General features: G+C 37.5%; 1 protein-coding gene across 1 annotated transcript in view; it reads left to right on the top strand.

Annotated features, from left to right (window-relative positions):
• Positions 1 to 23,232, top strand: part of LOC107570365 (receptor-type tyrosine-protein phosphatase mu-like) — a 137,725-nt gene that overhangs the window by 54,323 nt on the left and 60,170 nt on the right. The window contains exons 9-13 of the mRNA XM_016256596.1: positions 506 to 641; positions 7,325 to 7,354; positions 15,404 to 15,555; positions 19,060 to 19,134; positions 22,415 to 22,441. Of these exons, the coding sequence (XP_016112082.1) occupies positions 506 to 641; positions 7,325 to 7,354; positions 15,404 to 15,555; positions 19,060 to 19,134; positions 22,415 to 22,441 (420 nt within the window). The remainder of the gene's footprint in view (positions 1 to 505; positions 642 to 7,324; positions 7,355 to 15,403; positions 15,556 to 19,059; positions 19,135 to 22,414; positions 22,442 to 23,232) is intronic.

The raw sequence follows: 23,232 nt of genomic DNA, 5'->3' as shown, positions 1-23,232 counted from the left end.
GTATAAATCAGAGTGAATGATATATCAACAAACCCCTCAGTAAAAACCTTTAGAATATAGATTGGAATAAAACTCTAAATTTTGGAATTTATAAGTGTTGCTGAAGTGGGGGAAAAAACTCATTTGCCTTCAAAGATTTGCATTTTTACCATGTTTTTAGGAATAAATGTTGAATAAATCAATGTGACTGATATATCAACAAACCCCTCAGTAAAAACCTTCAGAATATAGAGAGGAATAAACCTCTAAGTTTGGCGTATGTAAGTGTTACTAAAGTGGAGAAAAAAAACTTTTAAAGATATATATTGTAACTGAAATCTACAGATGCAAATGGATTAAGTGCAATAAAAGAAACACTTTTTCATTGTTTTCTTTCCACTAGTCTGAATGAAGACATGCTATGGAAGCAAAATAGATCAAAATATCTAAATTGAGCCGTGCATGAAGTGTAGTGTCTTGCCTCAAATTATCTTCTGTATGACCTTTGACCTTTGGTTGATCTCAGGCGCGGCGACGCACAAACCCAACGCAGTGGAGCCGGAGAAACAGACTGACCACACGGTGAAGATCGCCGGCGTCATCGCAGGAATACTGCTCTTCGTCATCATCTTCCTCGGCGTGGTGCTGCTCATGAAGAAACGGTAAGAATCTTAACACACACACACACACACAGTGAAGACGAACGGTTACACTGATTTCGCCACGGTTAAGGGTGATGATGCATCAGAAAGTACAGTTAACCAAAGTTTGGACAGTTTGCTCAGTTCATTAAAAACCTTTAATCTAAAGACCTCTCTTTAAATGTGTGAAATTAAACTCAAAACATATTTAGGCTTAAATGTAAGATTTATGTATTTGAATTGCATTTAAATTTTTTACATAAACACTTATAAACTTAATCTGATGCTTGTTGATATTTGTCAGTCATACATTATTGAAAGAAGTCAAATTTCTGTAATAGTGCTATTAATCTGAAAATGTTTTAAATACACAATTACTAGGTTTATATCATCAAATAATTAATCATATCGTTAAATCTCATACATTTCAACTGATTGAATATTGCTGGTTCCACAGCTAGTCATATTTTAACCATGTTCATACTTTTTAACCATGTTTTTACTTGGTTTTAAATGAACAAGTATTATTGTTTTAACAATTAACAGATTTATGCATAAATAAATGCATTTTTAAAAATATGATTTTTAAATAAAATCAAATAGATGCAAATAGTTAATGATAAACTATACCATTATTTTTGGGAATGCAGTGTTTCATATGTAGTTTATTTTAAATCTAATCCAAATTCATAAAAATTATTATATGCAATTGAAATAAATGCTACATTATGCCTCACATAGGACAAAAAGGATTAAGATGTGAAGCAATACAAAAATACATAAATCTTAAATTTAGGCCTAAATATTTGTATTTATTTTTTTAGTTTTGCGCTAGTGTGTAGGTGAGGTACATTGAATCTCTGACACGAGAGAATAGTTTAGTCTAGCCTTTAATGGGGGTGGCCAACACAACAACAACAACAAGCACACGTGGGTCATCGGGGTCATGAACAACGTCAGGAGTCACGTCATGATCCACGCCAAACTTCACATACTGGCGCCGCCCATTTTCCCTCCAGAACATACCCCCTCTTCTCTGGCACCTGTGGACGTTTGAAACAGACAAGAAATGGGGAGAAACAAAAAGGTGACATGTGACAACAGAAGATGAATTAATGGAACCATCTGTCTAGTGCCAACAGCACGGCAGGACCTTATGGTGCCTTACAGAACACCAATGCAAAGCATCAACACAACTTCCTTAAAGCAAAGCAAGGATACGGGTGAAGGCAGCCCATCTAGTGCAGCTCATAATCCTTTAACTTGTCGGGAAACCGACGGAGATGGCTTGTTAATCTGTTAAGCGAACCCTATAAGAAGCACGCCGCAACTGGGAACCCGTAAACTTACAGACGTTGGACCACGTCCCGTCTGAACTAAGCACAAGATATCTGATTCGAGCCCGTGACTTGTTACGGTCACTATACAAATGCACAAGATCGCCAGGGCAAATATCAAGGCTAAGTGCACCCTGACTCAGTGGAGCTTTAGCTTTAACACTGTGGGGATGGTTAGCCAGGCGTTGCGCATGCTGCAACGCAATCAGTTCCCGGTCATGCACCAGTAACTGTTTGAGAGAGAATGGCTATTTAGCCGAGCAGCAGCTGCAGACAACAGCAAGGGGGTGACGACCCCACAGTGTGGTTCTAGTTTTAAAATCTCGCCCTGTAGCTCCTGGATGGCCTTTTCGGCCACCGGATTTTTGTTGATATTTTTAGCATCGCCAACCTCAATGGCCAGCCTGTATTGAGTATTGAATTGAAAAACCTGGTGTTGGGCCAGTTCTAACTATAGTAAAGGGGCCACCATCTCAGGTGGATCACAGCTGGATTGCTCCACTGCGAACACAGGGGATTTCGCCAGTGCGGCACATTGGTGACATCCCTTACTAGTAAGCTGGATGGCCAAATCCAAGTCCAGCGTGTAGAAGTACCGGCCAACAACAAGTCTCAACTGGTGAGCGAGGGCTGATCTAACCTAATGTGCAATGACATAAGCAACCCATGCAGTACTGACCTTGGAACAACGATGCATTCGGTAGTGTTTGACAGTGGTGTGTCACGCCACACAACTAACAGCCCATCATTTGCTAAGGTAGCAGTATTCAAATACCGTTTCACATCTTTGACATTGGTAACACTCTTGGAAGGGCGTGTACCCTCCCGAAGATGTGGAGGTCTGGACACTCAGCCGGAATAGACACCCACGTGGCTCTATTGGCAAAGGCCATCTTTTGAGCTCCCCGCAAGATGTCGGCAACGTCAGTACGGCACACGACAGAGACCATGGATTCACAGACGAAGCTACACACCTGACCTGCCGGACTGTCACATTGTGCAGCATAGCGACTTGCATAATCTGCTGGGAGAATAGCAGCCCTAGCAACATGACAAACAGAGACCTGAAAGTGGCTTGCAGTAGACAAAGAAGTAGTAACACGTGGGCTCGCAGAAAATTCCCACCTACACAGCTTCTCAAAGGCCTGTACGCATGGTTTACTGTTAGTGAGCACACACGCCTTCTGTGATGACTGAATAATAAATGGACCAAAATGCTTCAGGGCAGCGGCTAAAGCTAGGGCCTCAATCTCACACGGAAGCCAATTGATTTGATTTTTGCGAAGCTTAGTGCTAAAATGTCCGGCGAGCAGCAACTTTTCCTCACTTGTAACATGCATTGCCGCGCCCACCATCAGTGACAATCCAAAGTTGATCATCAGGTCGTGGTATCGTCATAGTGCAACTAGTGGATAACGCCTGCTGAGCCCTTTGAAAACACTGGAGGAGCTCGTCTGACCACACAACTGCAGCCGTCAACTCACCACCAGTGACCATGTTGTCGAAGGGGGCAAGGATCGACACGCAACCCTTAAGAACATGAGCTAGGACTTTATACGCACCAATAAAGGACTGTAGGCCACTAACAGTCGCTGGAGGGGTGCACTAGGCCAATGATGCAATGCAGTGCGAACTGGCACGAATAGTACCCTGACTCCAGACCAACATTTTGCCCCAACTGGGGCAACGACCGTCTTACTGGGAGATAAGCACAGATTGCATGCCTGGAGAGCTACACTGCAAGAAGATCCTCAAGGGTATCGGCACCACCGATCAGGTCATCAGCGCCATTTTAGCCCCTAAACTGTAAACTGAAGACCTCATCAAATTCCGTATTGACCTCCCGAAATGTATCTCTAATGTCCGCCGTCATAATGCCATTGGGGTCTAATGAGATGGTCAGAGAATAGTGTTGCACTGTGCATACTGGGCTTGCGAGCGACAGCTTGAGGAACTTCCAACTGGGCTTGTTCAGTTTGGGACTCCGGTATGTAGGTCATTCGAACACGGCATACATGATCATGTTTTCTAATGCCCTGTGGTGCGTCAGTCAGATTGGGAATTCTGATTTTTCCGAATACCCCAAAAAAACAACAATGGAGCAAACCAGTGTGCACAGTCCTGTGAGGTGAGGTACATTGAATCGCTAATGAATCTAGACAAAGCTCATGTATTTATTTGTCACGTTTTGATCTGCGCATACTTTAGTATTACATTTCCGTGCATACATTCCCTAGTGAAAAAAATTTATAATAAAATGCATTTATTTCATGCTAAGTATACTACAAATACATTTACATATTTATGTACTGATTAAAAATACCCTGCAATTGTACTTTTACTATACTAAACTGGCATACTTAAAGCCTGCTAAATTGGAACAACTAATTTTGTACTTAATGCACTTGAATTGTGCGGAAGTAGTGCTAAAATCCTACTAAAGATGCACTTAGTATATTTGATTGTGCTAAAGTGGAACTATTGCAAGTGTACTTTAGGTAGCCTACACTTTAAATATTTTGCATTTAAAGGCCGATATTATTCAAAGACCACACAATCTTAATCAATATTGACATTAAAACACATTTTAAACTTAATATTAAGAAATGTGCTTTGTGCACAAGTAGTACTCCAAATAAAGTCTCGAGCGACATGTCAGTAAATATGTTAATAGATTTGAACTATACTTAGTATGAAATAAATGCTTTTTAAATATATTACTTTTTTACTAGGGTTTGACTGATGCTTTTTTCCAAAACGAATTAAATTGCATTCAGGCTTTACGTGTTTTCAATGCATGCATTCCCTGGAAATCCAAGAAGCTACAGGAAGAAACTCAGTCCTGTGACTATTATTCTAACCTGTGCATTAATATTAACGAGGAGGGAGCAGATGTGTCCAAACGTTCGTCTCAGTCAGATCAGGACTTTGTGGAAAACCGCAGAAAGCCAATCAGATTGTCTGGAGTTTAACCGCAGATATTAATAATAGATTTTCCTTCCGATTTCAACCTGACCTTTCATCTGCATTGTCTATGCGACACTGAATTATTAATCTAATTATGTTGATAAGCCTGGTTATAATGCTTTGTAATGGCCTGATAAAGAGCCGTTCTCCCGGTGACCCTGCATCTAAAATATATGAATTATATTTAGTTTTGGACCGTGAGACTCATACATGTCTATCTAAATGTCACACACAGTTCTGTCTGTTGTCATCATCTCTGTAATACAGTATACACTTCACAACAACATTTGTTTAAGATGGTTACATCTGTAATGAGAACTATTGTAGGGTTTATTTCGCTGTCACTGTATTGTTGTCTGTAGAGCTGCTTTCTTGTGATTCCATTTCCATGTATTTATTTAATCAGGGAAAATACACATTAATAATGAAGGAAATCCATGTAAATTCTGCCAGATTTATCCAAGGTGGCTAATTTTCATCTGTAATCTCAGGGACGATTTAAAAAAATCAGTGCATGAATACAAAATATGTAACACTAAAATCCCTATAAATGTTCACAATTGTGATTCGACAGCAACCAGATTTGTTTATTTTTTAGCAAAACTACAATTACTTATCTATCTTTTAATTCTGATGAGAGTGCTTGAATCTACTAATGACCAAAACCAAATTCTGTGATGCAAATTTTACTGTAAAGCTGCTTTGCATGTGTATATATACATATATATATATATATATATATATTTGTTTTTTTTATATATATTTTTTTTATTTCTCTAAACCATTATTTGAGATTATATTGAGATACTATTATAATTTTTTTTTTAATTATTAGTATTATTATAATAATTATTATTATCATCTAAACTAAACGTTGAAAGATTTGCACAAGGAATATTTGGAAATGTGTATTTCCTTCTGGTGCACCAAAATAAATGATAGAAATACTCATGTTGTTGTGAAGCATCTGATATGTGGATGTTTGCACAGTTACTGTATGTATATACTGTATGTGAAAAAAAGCAGCGGTTCTCAACCAGAGGAAAACTTTGCATTATTAAAATGCAGTTATATTAACATAATATTAATCGAAATGTTATAAAAACACAAACAATTAAGCTACATAACATTAAACTGACAACTCTTTTGGGTTCATTTGTATTTTTTAAGGAGTGAGAGAGGTTGAGAAGCGCTGCTGTAAAGTCATCCGTTCTGTTTCTGAATGTTGTTTGCATGAAGAGACGGGTTTATTTCACACACGCGTGTTCAATAATCCCAAACACCGGATTCACCAGATTTCCCTCCCGGAGAGATGAGCCTTGATCACTCCGCACACATTTTAATTGAATCCCGTTCAGTATGCTTTAATCAAATGAACGAGCGTGATTGAATCTCCCGCATCTATTTGGTTTAATTTGCTGAATTAGATTAGAACGTGAGGAGAACGAACACGCTAATTCCTCATTTAAGGCCGAGAGCACACTCTGGACGCTGCATCTGATCATTCACAGTGCAAATGTTTTCATATTCCTCTAATTACATCCTGAAAAATTAGGAGATGCACTGAAGAAGGTGAATTAATGTTGGTTTTATTGCTAATGTACAGTGATGTATCTGTGCTCTGACTGACCTTTCACACACGACATCGTCCTCATAAAGACTTATTAATGCACATATGAATGCTCACAGACAGATTATAGATGAAGAGCAGCTACATCTGTTATCTGTTATAATCTACCAGTTCATAGTAAGAAAGAAGTCTCTTCTGCTCAGCAGAGCTGCATTTATTTGATCATGAATACAGTAAAAATGTGAAATATTATTATGATTTAAAACAGCTGTTTTACATTCTAATAATATTTCACTGTTTTTACTGTATTTTTGATCACATAAATGCAGCCTCGGTGAGCAGAAGAGACTTCTTCAATCTAGTGCATGTTAGTTTTGAATCAGCTATTGATCCACTCAGACAAAAACAAACTCACACAGTCGTATTCAGACACCTTCAACATCTCTCACATTATCAGTTTATTGGCTATAGTTGAGAAAATGGTAATAAAATATGACAAGAACAAATTCATCTTGATAATGTCAGATAACTTTGATAGAGAGGTATGTAATGAATTCGGTTGAGTGCCAAGCAGTGCTTAATTCTGTTCAGTCTGTGGTGTAAAAATATCACTGAATAGTTTTTGGTTTGAGTGTACTGTATATAAGTCATATGCCGCTCTGATTGGTCAGCTTGAGTCACATGGGTTCATCTCTCTCTCACGAATGCCACCATGTCTGCTTCTGTTCATTTTCTATCGTCTCGTAACATTAATATTTTTTACTTTTTCTTTCCTTCCATCTTCATCTTCCCCTCCACTGCTTAAACCCCTCCACCACCTCACTGGGCAGGAGAACCTATCAGTCCTACACTTACTACCTGTGAGTAAAACACCTTTGTACACTGTTAGTGCCGTGCTATGCTCGACCTGCATGACTCCAGGGCTCCAGAGTTAACATCCAGCCCTGCATTTCAATCCCAGAGCGTTATCTGTAATTATGATCTTCAGCTGATATTGCTTATTGATGTGATTGTCCATCATCTGTCTGTGAATGTCAGAGCCTTGATATGATTACTGATGGTTCGTCTGCAGTCGATGTGATTGAGCGTTGTAGCTTGTAGATTATTAGAAGAACCACTTTCCCAAGGAACCTTCTCCTTGTCTATCTGTTGCCCAGCTCAGGGAAGGGAAACGTGCTTTTCCCAAACCTGGAATTACCCTTCATCTCATAAATCATCATCATCGTCATTATTATTAATCGCAGTCGTCACATGCTTCCGGCGTTTGGCTCCAGTTTTCCTGCATGGTTGGTGTGCGTTGCATGAAGTGCATCATCCTCATGTTTAATGAATGCTTGAGCTGTGCTGTTTGCTTGTTTATTTGGAATTTTGTTCAGACCAGAGCCATTTATTTAAAAATGACTAGTTCCATTCGAAAATACTGCGCTACAGAAAAGAAACAATTGAGCTCTTTTGTGAGATTGAATGCAGCCATGAGTTTCTATTTTCATTTTAATTCAAGTTTTAGTTTGTTATTTTTATTAGGTTTTGTTTTAGTTTTTCTTTAGTTTTTTATTTCGGTATTAGTTTTAGTAATCATTTTAGCGCTTCAACTTAAACTTATTTTATTTCAGTAACTGCCAGGACTACATTATAACTTTTATACGTTTTTTATTGAATCTATTTTATTTTTTATTTTTTTATTTTTTCAAATATATTTTCAGTTTTCATTTTAATTGTAGTTCAAGTTTTAGTATTTGTATGTGCTTTTTCCATTTTTATTAGTTTTTTATTATCATTTTGCTATTTATCTTTTATTTCAGTTTTAGTAATTTTAATACTTCAACTATTCAACTAAATTATTTTATTTCAGTTAGTGCCAGGCATGTAATTTTGATTGTTTAAATTTTATATTTAATCTAATATTTTATTTTATTTATTAAAAGGTTTTTATACATATTTTCAGTTTTCATTTTAATTGTATGTGTTTTTGTCATTTTTATTTTTTATTTCTATTTATCTTTATTTTTTCCATTTTAGTTTTAGCAATTTTAGTATTTCAAATTAATCTTATTTTATTTTAGTTAGTGTTAGGACAACATTTGATTTTTGTTTAGGTTTTAGCTCATTATTAATCTAATATTTATATTTTATTTCACCTTTTATTAACAAAAATTATTTTTACTAGTTTCAGTTTATAACACAGTCAGTGTCTGATTACAGAATCAATAACTCTTAGAAACCTTTTTTTAATAAATGAGTGAAAGGGAATTACTGTAACAATCTGACCCACTCAACAGAAGTGTCTCGTAAGTCACTTGACTACAAGTTTTTATTTTTGCAATACAGAAATTAATGTTGTTGCAATAGATACTTTAAAACACGCACACACTCTAAACAAAGCAGCTGATATTTGCCGTAGCGACAGCTAGAAGCTAGTGCACTGCTGAGTCGCTTTCACTCCAGAATAATGGCGGAAGCGCAGGGCTGCTGTTGCTGCAATGGAACGCTCTGTTGGCTTTCACTTCTTGACAGTATACGTTCTTTGGGGAACCTTAGCCGCTTTAAATGGCTAAGGACCGCCCAAGAGGCCATTTGACTGACAGGTAGAGCAAACAGTCTCGTTTCGTTTTGTGCCGTGTCATGTTTAGGGCCGTGGAAATGTCCCCACAACAACAAACCGTGTGTAAAACTCTTGGATGTATTTTAAGGATTCTATGCCGCAAACTTTACGTATTTCACATACTTTTGAGAATCCAGCATTTAGTTGATCCTGATAAGCGCTCATCGTCACACTTGTAAACACGACGGCTTTCTTCTAACATGAGCGGGTTTGGCGTCACGGGATCTTTGTTTCCAGGCGGAACGTTAAAGGCGACACACACTGTATAATTCAACACACAAACACACACACACACACACACACACACACACAAAGACACACACACTCACACACACACTCACACACACTCTCACACACACTCACACACACTCTCTCTCACACACTCACTCACACACACACTCTCTCTCACACACTCACACTCACACACACACTCACACACACTCTCACACACACTCACACACACTCTCTCTCACACACTCACTCACACACACACTCTCTCTCACACACTCACACTCACACACACACTCACACACACTCTCACACACACTCACACACACTCTCTCTCACACACTCACTCACACACACACTCTCTCTCACACACTCACACTCACACACACACTCACACACACTCTCACACACACTCTCTCTCACACACTCACACACACACACACTCTCTCTCTCACACACTCACACTCACACACACACACACTCTCACACACAAAGACACACACACTCACACACACACTCACACACACTCTCACACACACTCACACACACTCTCTCTCACACACTCACTCACACACACTCTCTCTCACACACTCACTCACACACACTCTCTCTCACACACTCACTCACACACACTCTCTCTCACACACTCACTCACACACACTCTCTCTCACACACTCACTCACACACACTCTCTCTCACACACTCACTCACACACACTCTCTCTCACACACTCACTCACACACACTCTCTCTCACACACTCACTCACACACACTCTCTCTCACACACTCACTCACACACACTCTCTCTCACACACTCACTCACACACACTCTCTCTCACACACTCACTCACACACACTCTCTCTCACACACTCACTCACACACACTCTCTCTCACACACTCACTCACACACACTCTCTCTCACACACTCACTCACACACACTCTCTCTCACACACTCACTCACACACACTCTCTCTCACACACTCACTCACACACACTCTCTCTCACACACTCACTCACACACACTCTCTCTCACACACTCACTCACACACACTCTCTCTCACACACTCACTCACACACACTCTCTCTCACACACTCACTCACACACACTCTCTCTCACACACTCACTCACACACACTCTCTCTCACACACTCACTCACACACACTCTCTCTCACACACTCACTCACACACACACTCTCTCTCACACACACACACACACACACACACAGAGGAAATGTTACCCTATCGCAAACTTTGAAATTTTTTTGGCAACCGAACCTCTTTAAGCTAAAATTTTAATTGAATAATTCGTCAACACACTCACATGTCCACGGTTCTCTGATGTCTGTTAATGGTCTCATGACATGCAGATAAATAAATCAATTATTGTTTGTTTTGTTCAACTTTATTTATCAAGTCATGTATTATTTTATTTTATATAATTGTATTATTATTTATATTATTTTATATAATCGTATATAATTTAGCTTTTCATTAATTCACAAAAAATAAAAAGTAGATTTTAAAAAAATAGAAATTAGTTTTTCTTTTAGTTAATTAATTTTTCTTTATTTTTATACTTTTATTTTTCATTTTCATTTTAGTTAGTTTTAGTAATTTTGTTGTGTTTTGTCATTTTTATTAGTTTTATATATATATATATATATATGTCTATAGTTTGTATTGTTTTCAGTTTTAGTTTAGTTCAAGATGTTGCATTAACCAAATGAAAATAAAAAGTGTTTCTGTTGCAGCAAGCTTAAATATTATAATAATAAATAACTGAATTTATTTGATTTGATTTCAGTTAATGCTTATTTTAGGTGACTTTTTTATCGTTTTAATTTTTAGTTTGGTTAGGGTCACATGGACTCTTTTATCACGTTTTATTGAAGGCTTATTAATTGTCTAACTTTGTAGTATTTACAATAGATAATCTTTTAGGGAACAGATTTTCACTATAGACTTATGTTACAACTGTAGCATGTTGTAGCAATTGTTTCTAAACATGCAGGCTGTTGTTTTCATAACAAGTGCTATATAGATGAATAAAGCTCCTTGCATGCACTAATAGTTCATGTTACTCTGAGCAGCTGTTAGTTCATTCTAAAGGTTATCAGTTAATAGGTTTATGTTGAGGTTAACTCTGTAGCTCCTCTAAATCTCTAGGCTAGTCTTAACCCGTTTAATCCCAACATTTTTCCCAGACATGAGAATATCCAAATCATGTGTCATTAGTAACCCTTTGAAATAATCAATAATAATTTTTTTTTTAAGTTTTTTGGAAAAGTGTGTGAAAAATTGTGTTTTATGGTCAGTCACAATTGTGAGCGGTGGGATAAAGTGCATACTGAATTAACATAAAAAATGTTTTATATATCAAAGCTCTATGAGTTTTATCACATTCTATTATGCATAAAAACCCCTTATACAACACTGATAGGAATACTGAGATAAAAGACAACATATTTCAAAATTGTTACTTTTTTGTAACATATATCATCAAAAATGTTTAGTGCTACCAGTATTACAACATCAGTATTGTAACTTATTTGTAACATTTGAACTTTTAATTTAGTGCAATATTTTGTCATTGCAACATTTTAGTGCAATTTTCATTAACAACTGCAATTGGATTTATAATTGGATCCCACCGGTCACAACATGTTTACTCATTCTATGACCACACTCAACAAAACTGAATATATGTGAATTGATATATTAATACTAGACACCCTAAAAATAATGTGTACCAAAAATATTTGTGTTAACATACTTTATGCTCTGATGCAGCCATCATCTTCTCAAAGTGCAAACAGGAATTAAACTGGTCATGTGACAATTTGTACTAACCGTGTGAAACTGCACATATTTAAATTAGACCCTTTATTTGTTTCCATATTTGCAGGAAGTGCACTAAAACATCAGTCAGTAAGGTTTTTAGAGCTTTATAAATGAAAACCTTTTTTACGGTCACTGAGACCGGTGCATGGGATTAAATGGGTTAATCTTTCTGGATTTGCTGTAATAAAGTGTGGGATTGTTTGACATGTTGGGATTTAGTGTTTATCTCTGGTTTAATTGTAGTTTAGTGTCGTGTCTTTAGTCTCTGTTGGCTCTCGCTCATGTACTGATCCCAGACCAGCGGCACAGCACGCATCCCACAATTCCCCACTGTTCCCTGCGTCTGAGCGGCTCTAATGAAGACGCTCGCGTTAAACGCCTACAACAGCCGCGCTCGTGTGTGAGAACACAATTCCCAGCATACCGATCTTTCCTCTGCTGGATGCAATCAATTAGGACTGTGTGTGTGTGTGTGTGTTTGTAGGTATTTGTGCATGTGTGTGTGTGTGTGTGCCTGCGTTTTTGTGACAAATGAGGACATAAATGTGTATAATGACAAAGGTATGACAGGTATTACAAGGAGAAGGTGACTTTTCAGGACATTACCCCATGTCCCCACTTTTCAAAACGCTTATAAATCACACAGAATGGAGTGTATTGAAAATCTGAAATAGCAGAAAGTCTCCTGTGAGGGGTAGGTTTAGGGGTAGGGTTGGTGTAGGGCAATAGAATATACGGTCTGTACAGTATAAAAACCATTACACCTATGGAGAGTCCCCACTTTTCACAAATGTAAACCTGTTTGTGTGTGTGTATAATAGTGTGTGTGTGTGTGTGTGTGTGTGTGTGTGTGTATGTATTTGTGCATGTATGTGTGTGTGTGTGTGTGTTTGTATGTATTTGTGCATGTATGTGTGTGTGTGTGTGTGTGTGTGTGTGTGTCTGTGTGTGTGTGTTTGTAGGTATTTGTGTGTGTGTGTGTGTGTTTGTTTGTGCGTGTGTGTGTGTGTTTGTTTGTTTGTTTGTGTGTGTGTGTGTGTGTATGTGTAGGTATTTGTGCATGTGTGTTTGTTTGTATGTATTTGTGTGTGTGTGTGTGTGTGTGTGTGTGTGTGTCTGTGTGTAGGTATTTGTGCATGTGCATGTGTGTGTTTGAAATAGAAATAGAATTTGACTTCACAATTGTAAGGCCTTAAAATATAACGCTGAAGTTCATATACACTGTTAAAAAATACACTATAAAAAATGCTGGGATAAAAAAAAACCTTTGCTGGGTTATTTTGGCAAACCAGCGTTGGGTAAATATTAGACAGAACACATGCTGGGTTATTTTGACTCAACTATAGTTTAAAAATTACAATATTGCTGGCTTAAAATGGTGTGGAAATTATAAATCACACATAGAATTACTAGAATTAACGGTAATAATCAAAAGATGAACATTTATTAAAAAGACCAATTGAATTTATTTGGATGAATACAGCATAGTTTACAATATTACATACCAGGGCCATCGAGAATGAAAGATGCTCAGGACAGTTGACGGTCGTCACGAAAGCTTATAATTTGCACGTGTTTTAAACATTCAAGAGATTTTAAAGCATTCAATCGCAAGAAGAACTCAACTAAGCGAACCCTGAATTGAGTTCTCTTTCGCATCTTCTTGCGCTTGAACACATAGACCTCGCCAATTTGAACATTTAAGTGCAAAAACATGCTAAAGAACTTCGATTGCTCCTCCTTCCACTGCTCCCGCTGGTTTGTGTTCGTACTGTGTTTTTTTTTCCGTTTCTGAACCACGGTATGTTTGCGTCATCAGAGTGGCAGCTGTTTAATAATGACTATGCAGAAGACGGCCAAACGATGAATTGATGCTTGCTACGGATTTTGAACATTTTGATGCATTTTCAATGCAGCAACACAGAAGAGCACATGCGTCTATTCGTCACGACTGTAATGCAAAGCTTCAAAAGAACACGGGAGTCACTTTCTGCGAGCAGAAACGAGATATAAATTCTCTCTGCTGCAGCGCGTCAGTCACGCTGTAAAGGCGGAAATACACAGTTTGACCTATTCATATGTCACTAAAGGGATAGTTTACCCCAAAATGAAAATTACCCCATTATTTACTCACCCTCAAGCCATCCTAGGTGTATATGACTTTCTTTTATCAGATGAATCCAATCGGAGTTATATTAAAAAAACGTCCTGGCTCTTCCAAGCTTTATAATGGCAGTGAATGGGTGTTATTTTTTAACAGTACAAAAAGAAGTCCAATAAAGCGCATCCATCCATAATTAAACGTGCCTCACACGGCTCCGGGAGGTGAATGGATGCGTTTATGTAAGAAAAATTTCCATATTTAACATTTGTGACCCTGGACCACAAAACCATAAGGGTCAATTTTGTGAAATTGAGATTAATGCATCATCTGAAGCTGAATAAATAAGCTCTCCATTGATGTATGGTTTGTTAGGATCGGACAATATTTGAAAATCTGGAATCTGAGGGTGCAAAAAAATCTAAATATTGAGAAAATCATCTTTAAAGTTGTCCAAATGAAGTTCTTAGCAATGCATATTACTAATCAAACATTAAGTTTTTATATATTTACGGTAGGACATGTACTAAATATCTTCACGGAACATGATCTTTATTTAATATCCTAATGATTTTTGGCATAAAAGAAAAATCAATAATGATGTAGGACGTCGGCGTAGCGATATTCCATAACCTGCCCATAAACAAGCAGTACTGTGGTTAGAGAACATATTTTAACATCAAAATAAATTAAGTTCAGTATTATAATGAATAAAATCCATTTGTTATGCAAGACTAAAGGCATTTCCGTCACCTGACTGTCACCTTGTCCCTGTACGTTGCTTTGCCTAAAATAAAATCATTAACCAGATTTCAGCAGTCAGTGAGATTGAGAACACAAAAATTACCCAACAGTGGGCCTCATTCATAAAACACAAGCAGAACACATTTTTGTGTAAATCGTTTGTAAAGCCATTCTGACGTAGACTTTCGAATTCATGAAAACGTATTTTCAAAATGAATTCGAAATGTCCCTAGCACGTGTAAACGGTTCATAAAATATTCTGTGCTCTTTTTGGCAAACTGGTGACACTGCGTTTTGATGTAGTGCCGTAATAATTAAAGTTAATTTGCCGTCTCAATCACGTCACTAATGCGGTTACAGTATGTTTATCTTTGATTTTGTGATTTGTAGAAAGCTGGCGAAGAAGCGCAAGGAGACGCTGAACAGCACGAGACAGGAGATGACGGTGATGGTGAACTCAATGGACAAGAGCTACACGGAGCAGGGAACCAACTGTGATGAAGCGCTTTCATTCATGGACACACACAACCTCAACGGACGCTGTGAGTCTCACACACACACACAAACTATACACACACACACACAACCTCCACGGACGCTGTGAGTCTCACACACACACACAAACTATACACACACACACACAACCTCCACGGACGCTGTGAGTCTCACACACACACACAAACTATACACACACACACACAACCTCCACGGACGCTGTGAGTCTCACACACACACACAAACTATACACACACACACACAACCTCCACGGACGCTGTGAGTCTCACACACACACACAAACTATACACACACACACACAACCTCCACGGACGCTGTGAGTCTCACACACACACACAAACTATACACACACACACACAACCTCCACGGACGCTGTGAGTCTCACACACACACACAAACTATACACACACACACACAACCTCCACGGACGCTGTGAGTCTCACACACACACACAAACTATACACACACACACACAACCTCCACGGACGCTGTGAGTCTCACACACACACACAAACTATACACACACACACACAACCTCCACGGACGCTGTGAGTCTCACACACACACACAAACTATACACACACACACACAACCTCCACGGACGCTGTGAGTCTCACACACACACACAAACTATACACACACACACACAACCTCCACGGACGCTGTGAGTCTCACACACACACACAAACTATACACACACACACACAACCTCCACGGACGCTGTGAGTCTCACACACACACACAAACTATACACACACACACACAACCTCCACGGACGCTGTGAGTCTCACACACACACACAAACTATACACACACACACACAACCTCCACGGACGCTGTGAGTCTCACACACACACACAAACTATACACACACACACACAACCTCCACGGACGCTGTGAGTCTCACACACACACACAAACTATACACACACACACACAACCTCCACGGACGCTGTGAGTCTCACACACACACACAAACTATACACACACACACACAACCTCCACGGACGCTGTGAGTCTCACACACACACACAAACTATACACACACACACACAACCTCCACGGACGCTGTGAGTCTCACACACACACACAAACTATACACACACACACACAACCTCCACGGACGCTGTGAGTCTCACACACACACACAAACTATACACACACACACACAACCTCCACGGACGCTGTGAGTCTCACACACACACACAAACTATACACACACACACACAACCTCCACGGACGCTGTGAGTCTCACACACACACACAAACTATACACACACACACACAACCTCCACGGACGCTGTGAGTCTCACACACACACACAAACTATACACACACACACACAACCTCCACGGACGCTGTGAGTCTCACACACACACACAAACTATACACACACACACACAACCTCCACGGACGCTGTGAGTCTCACACACACACACAAACTATACACACACACACACAACCTCCACGGACGCTGTGAGTCTCACACACACACACAAACTATACACACACACACACAACCTCCACGGACGCTGTGAGTCTCACACACACACACAAACTATACACACACACACACAACCTCCACGGACGCTGTGAGTCTCACACACACACACAAACTATACACACACACACACAACCTCCACGGACGCTGTGAGTCTCACACACACACACAAACTATACACACACACACACAACCTCCACGGACGCTGTGAGTCTCACACACACACACAAACTATACACACACACACACAACCTCCACGGACGCTGTGAGTCTCACACACACACACAAACTATACACACACACACACAACCTCCACGGACGCTGTGAGTCTCACACACACACACAAACTATACACACACACACACAACCTCCACGGACGCTGTGAGTCTCACACACACACACAAACTATACACACACACACACAACCTCCACGGACGCTGTGAGTCTCACACACACACACAAACTATACACACACACACACAACCTCCACGGACGCTGTGAGTCTCACACACACACACAAACTATACACACACACACACAACCTCCACGGACGCTGTGAGTCTCACACACACACACAAACTATACACACACACACACAACCTCCACGGACGCTGTGAGTCTCACACACACACACAAACTATACACACACACACACAACCTCCACGGACGCTGTGAGTCTCACACACACACACAAACTATACACACACACACACAACCTCCACGGACGCTGTGAGTCTCACACACACACACAAACTATACACACACACACACAACCTCCACGGACGCTGTGAGTCTCACACACACACACAAACTATACACACACACACACAACCTCCACGGACGCTGTGAGTCTCACACACACACACACTATACACACACACACAACCTCAACGGACGCTGTGAGTCTCACACACACACACACATACTATACACACACGCACACACTCACACACTTTTTATGAAAGAAATTAATACTTTTATTGATCAAGGATTAATTGACTTGATCAAAAGTGACAGTAAAGCCATTTCTAATGTTACAGTAGATTTTTATTTCAAATAAATGCTGTTCTTCTGAACTTTCTGTTCATCTGTGAATCCTGAAAAATAAAATGTATCACGGTTTCCACAAAAATATTGTGCAGCACAACTGTGTTCAACATTGATAATAATCAGAAATGTGTCTCGAGCAGCAGATCAGCATATTATACTGATTTCTGAAGATCATGAGACACTGAAGACTGGAGGAATGATGCTGAAAATACAGCTGCACATCACAGAAATACATTACAGTTTAACAGAGATTCACACAGAACACAGCTGTTTTACATTCTAATAATATTGCACTGTAGTTTTACTGTATTTTTTATCAAATAAATGCAGCTTATATATATATATATATATTCCTATCAGTTTTGGTAATTTTGTTATGTGCTTTTAGCAGTTTTATTAGTTTTTTTATGGAAGAATTAAATACATTACAGTTTAACAGAGATTCACACAGAACACAGCTGTTTTACATTCTAATAATATTGCACTGTAGTTTTACTGTATTTTTTATCAAATAAATGCAGCTTATATATATATATATATATTCCTATCAGTTTTGGTAATTTTGTTATGTGCTTTTAGCAGTTTTATTAGTTTTTTTATGGTACTATTTAAGAATTAAAAAAAAATAAAAATAAAAAATCTAACCGTTTCTAATTAATTCCTTTTTAAGAAATACCTGTATATTCAGTATAAATATACATAACTCTATATTTGATGGTACTGTTTAAGAGTTTACATGAATTTATTTTTGTTTTAGTTTTAGATTTAATTAATTTCCATTGAGTCATTTTAGTGCTTCAACTCAGTTATTTCAGTCAATTACCAAGACTTTTTTTTTTTCATTTTTGTTTAGTTATTTATGAATAATATTGCCAATATTTAATATATTTTAGAATATAATAATTGTTTTATTGTTTTCAGCTTTATTTGAGTTGAGAGCAATGTTTGTGTGAGTGTAATGGTGTTTTTCTGTGTGAAGCCGGATCTTCTCCGTGTTCTGTGACGGTGAAGACGAACACGATGAGCAGCAGCATCCCGAACACGTATTACCCAGGTAACACACACTCCACACGCGTGTGCATGCGGCAGAAACACGCTCCGACTCCTTTACTGCAAACACAGCATCTCTGCGCTCACTCACAACTCACGCTCTTCCTCAGCCTTTCGGTCTTCTTTTCTTAGAAGAGAGTTAGTGAGTTAACGGTTTAAGAAACATGAACAAATGTCTGCCAGTGGGGTCATAAAATAAACATGTTTTCTCTTTGAATTACGTTTATTTTTCTGACCCCACTGGTGAATATTAATATTAGTTATATTAATTAGGATCAATTTCTCTGAAAACAAAACTGTGTTTCACTAAATATACATTTTTGAATGGGGTGTTTTTATGACCTCCATGACTTAAAATAATTCAGATATTTTGGTGTTAATATTAGGTGTATTCTTATTACTAATAATAATTAGTATTTTTATTTATTTATTATTATTAATAAAATAACACATAAATAATTTTAAAGGATTTTAAATATATTTGTAATTATTTAATATTATAAAAATAAAATATTGATTGACACACACACACTCTCTCACACACAAACACACACACACACACACATAGTGAACACACACACTCACACACACACACATAATGAACACACACACACACACACATAGTGAAGCAGAATTAAACCCGTTTAATATTTAAGAGCATTAGTATGTTTTTCATTGTGGCATGATTGTCATGACAGCTGGACAACACATGGAGCTGTGTGCCAGTGTTATTTTAGCCTTATTTAAACTAGTATTATTTATATAAAACATTTAATAATATTTTTAATTGGCTTTAATTTCATATTTTCAGTTTTAGTAATTTGGTTAAGTGCTTTTATCATTTTTATTAGTTTGTATGTTACTATTTATCTTAATTTATTTTAGTTTTAGTTTATTTGTTTTAATTTTTATTTATTTCTATTTAGTCATTTTAGTGCTTCAACTTAATTATTTCAAGGCAATGCTTTAAATTTTTATTTAGTTTACTTATTTATTAATAATATTTAGTGCTGTCAAACGATTAATCGCATCCAAAATAAAAGTTTTTGTTTACATAATATATGAGTGTGTGTTGTGCATATTTATAATGTGTATATATATAAATACACACACATACAGTATATAGTTTGAAAATATTTACATGTGTATATTTATATTCATATAATTTATATTATATGTAAATGTATTTAATATATAAACATAATATGTTTTTTCTTAAATGTATACATGCATATGTGTGTATAATAAATATACACAGTACACACATATATACTATGCAAACTAAAACTTTTATTTTGGATTAATCGCTATTAGTCGTTGCCCAGCACTAATAATATTTAAAATATTTATAGATTTTTGTTGTTTGTTTTGTTTTCACCTTTATTTCAGTTGACAGAAAGGTTAGTGATGGTTATAGTTTCAGCTCTAGTGATGTGTGTTTGTTCTGGTGTTTTTCTGTGTGAAGCCGGATCTTCTCCGTGTTCTGTGACGGTGAAGACGAACACGATGAGCAGCAGCATCCCGAACACGTATTACCCAGGTAACACACACTCCACACGCGTGTGCATGCGGCAGAAACACGCTCCGACTCCTTTACTGCAAACACAGCATCTCTGCGCTCACTCACAACTCACGCTCTTCCTCAGCCTTTCGGTCTTCTTTTCTTAGAAGAGAGTTAGTGAGTTAACGGTTTAAGAAACATGAACAAATGTCTGCCAGTGGGGTCATAAAATAAACATGTTTTCTCTTTGAATTACGTTTATTTTTCTGACCCCACTGGTGAATATTAATATTAGTTATATTAATTAGGATCAATTTCTCTGAAAACAAAACTGTGTTTCACTAAATATACATTTTTGAATGGGGTGTTTTTATGACCTCCATGACTTAAAATAATTCAGATATTTTGGTGTTAATATTAGGTGTATTCTTATTACTAATAATAATTAGTATTTTTATTTATTTATTATTATTAATAAAATAACACATAAATAATTTTAAAGGATTTTAACTCTCTCACTCACTCTCTCACACTCTAAAAATAAAATATTGACTGACACACACACACTCTCTCACACACAAACACACACACACACACACATAGTGAACACACACACTCACACACACACACATAAAAAAAACACACACACACACACATAGTGAACACACACACACACATAGTGAACACACACACATACATAGTGAACACACACATACACACACACATAATGAACACACACACACACACACATAATGAACACACACACACACACACACATAATGAACACACACGCACACATAGTGAACACACACACACACACACACACACATAATGAACACACACACACACATAATGAACACACACACACACATAGTGAACACACACACACACACAGAGAACACACACACACACACACACAAACACACACATAATGAACACACACACACACATAATGAACACACGCACACATAGTGAACACACACACACACACAGAGAACACACACACACACATACACACACACACATAATGAACACACACACACACATAGTGAACACACACACACACACAGAGAACACACACACACACATACACACACACACATAATGAACACACACACACACACACACACACAGTCAGATCATCTACACACACACACACACACACAGTCAGATCATCTACATACACACACACACACACAGTCAGATCATCTACAGACACACACACACACACACACACACACACAGAACGAACACACACACACACACACACACACACGCACACTTACACACACATATACATACATACACGCATATACATGTGTATATATATATATATATATATATATATATATATATTACAGTATTACATTTATTTTAATTAAGATACTAAACAATACATCAAATTTCTCTTTTTTATGTTTTCCTTTCAGCATCTATTGTCTCTGTTTGTTTATAAAAAGTATTAAAAACAAGTAGCTTTATCATGATTGTAGCAGAAATACTGAAGGAAGTATCTTGCCTTGTTTGACTTTGAAAGTTGTGCTGGACAGTAGAGGAGCTTGAAGTCAAATGATTGAGATCTGCTGTATTAAAGCAGAAAGCTGATGATTCAGACGGACTAATGTGTGTGTGTGTGTGTATGTGTGTGTGTGTGTATGTGTGTGTGTGTGTATGTGTGTGTGTGTGTATGTGTGTGTGTGTGTATGTGTGTGTGTGTGTGTGTGTGTGTGTGTGTGTGTGCGTGTTTCTCTTCTCTCTGTGTGTTTCTGTGCTTCTCCTCCAGACCCCTTCGTTCCCACCGCGATCTTAGGTGAGTCACGTCTGTGTTTCTCCTCATCATGCTCGTTTGATTTGGCTTGTTTCGCAGCTTCTCATCAGCACACCTGTCCTTCCGTCTGTTGCTTCTCTTCCTTTGGCTTCCGCCTTCACTCCATCCCATCCGCATCTCGGTGATGTCACTTCCTGTCTGACATCTCATTTGCATGGACAGACATGTGGACTGGATGTGGAGGAGTGGATGGATGATGCTGTAGCTGCACATTCAACACACCTTGAATTCAGACAAATCACACATTTGAAGTCAGAGAGCTCCAAAAAAGCATCCAAAAATTGATTAAACAAACCATACTAGAAGATGTAATAAAATTAAGAGTATTATTATTATTACTACTACTATATTATTAGTTATATGAGTAATAATAATTTATTGATAAATTACAATTGTAAATTAATACATTTAATGTAACAATGTAATAATCATTTATCAATGTTTAATTAATTCAATTTAAACAATAATTAATTAATTAGTTGTTGTTGTCATTTTAATGCAATTAATATTATTATTTCAATTATTTTATATTATTTAAAAAATTAATTATATGTTAAACATAATTTAAAATGTATGTTATTAAAATATGTATTAAATAAATGTATTATGTTACTTTATTAATACATTTATTTACATTTTATATTAATAATACTAATTATCATTATATTAAATCTATGTATTAATAAATTCAAATTATACATTCATAATTTAATAATAAATATAGTTTAATAATTACGGTTGCAAAAAAGTGGAACATTTCCAGTAAATGTCGG

This window comes from Sinocyclocheilus grahami, unplaced genomic scaffold (genome assembly GCF_001515645.1).
Source record: "Sinocyclocheilus grahami isolate Dianchi unplaced genomic scaffold, SAMN03320097.WGS_v1.1 scaffold1448.1, whole genome shotgun sequence".
Taxonomy (NCBI): Eukaryota; Metazoa; Chordata; class Actinopteri; order Cypriniformes; family Cyprinidae; genus Sinocyclocheilus; species Sinocyclocheilus grahami.
Note: the sequence above shows the minus strand (reverse complement) of the source record. Positions and strands in the feature narration are given on the sequence as shown.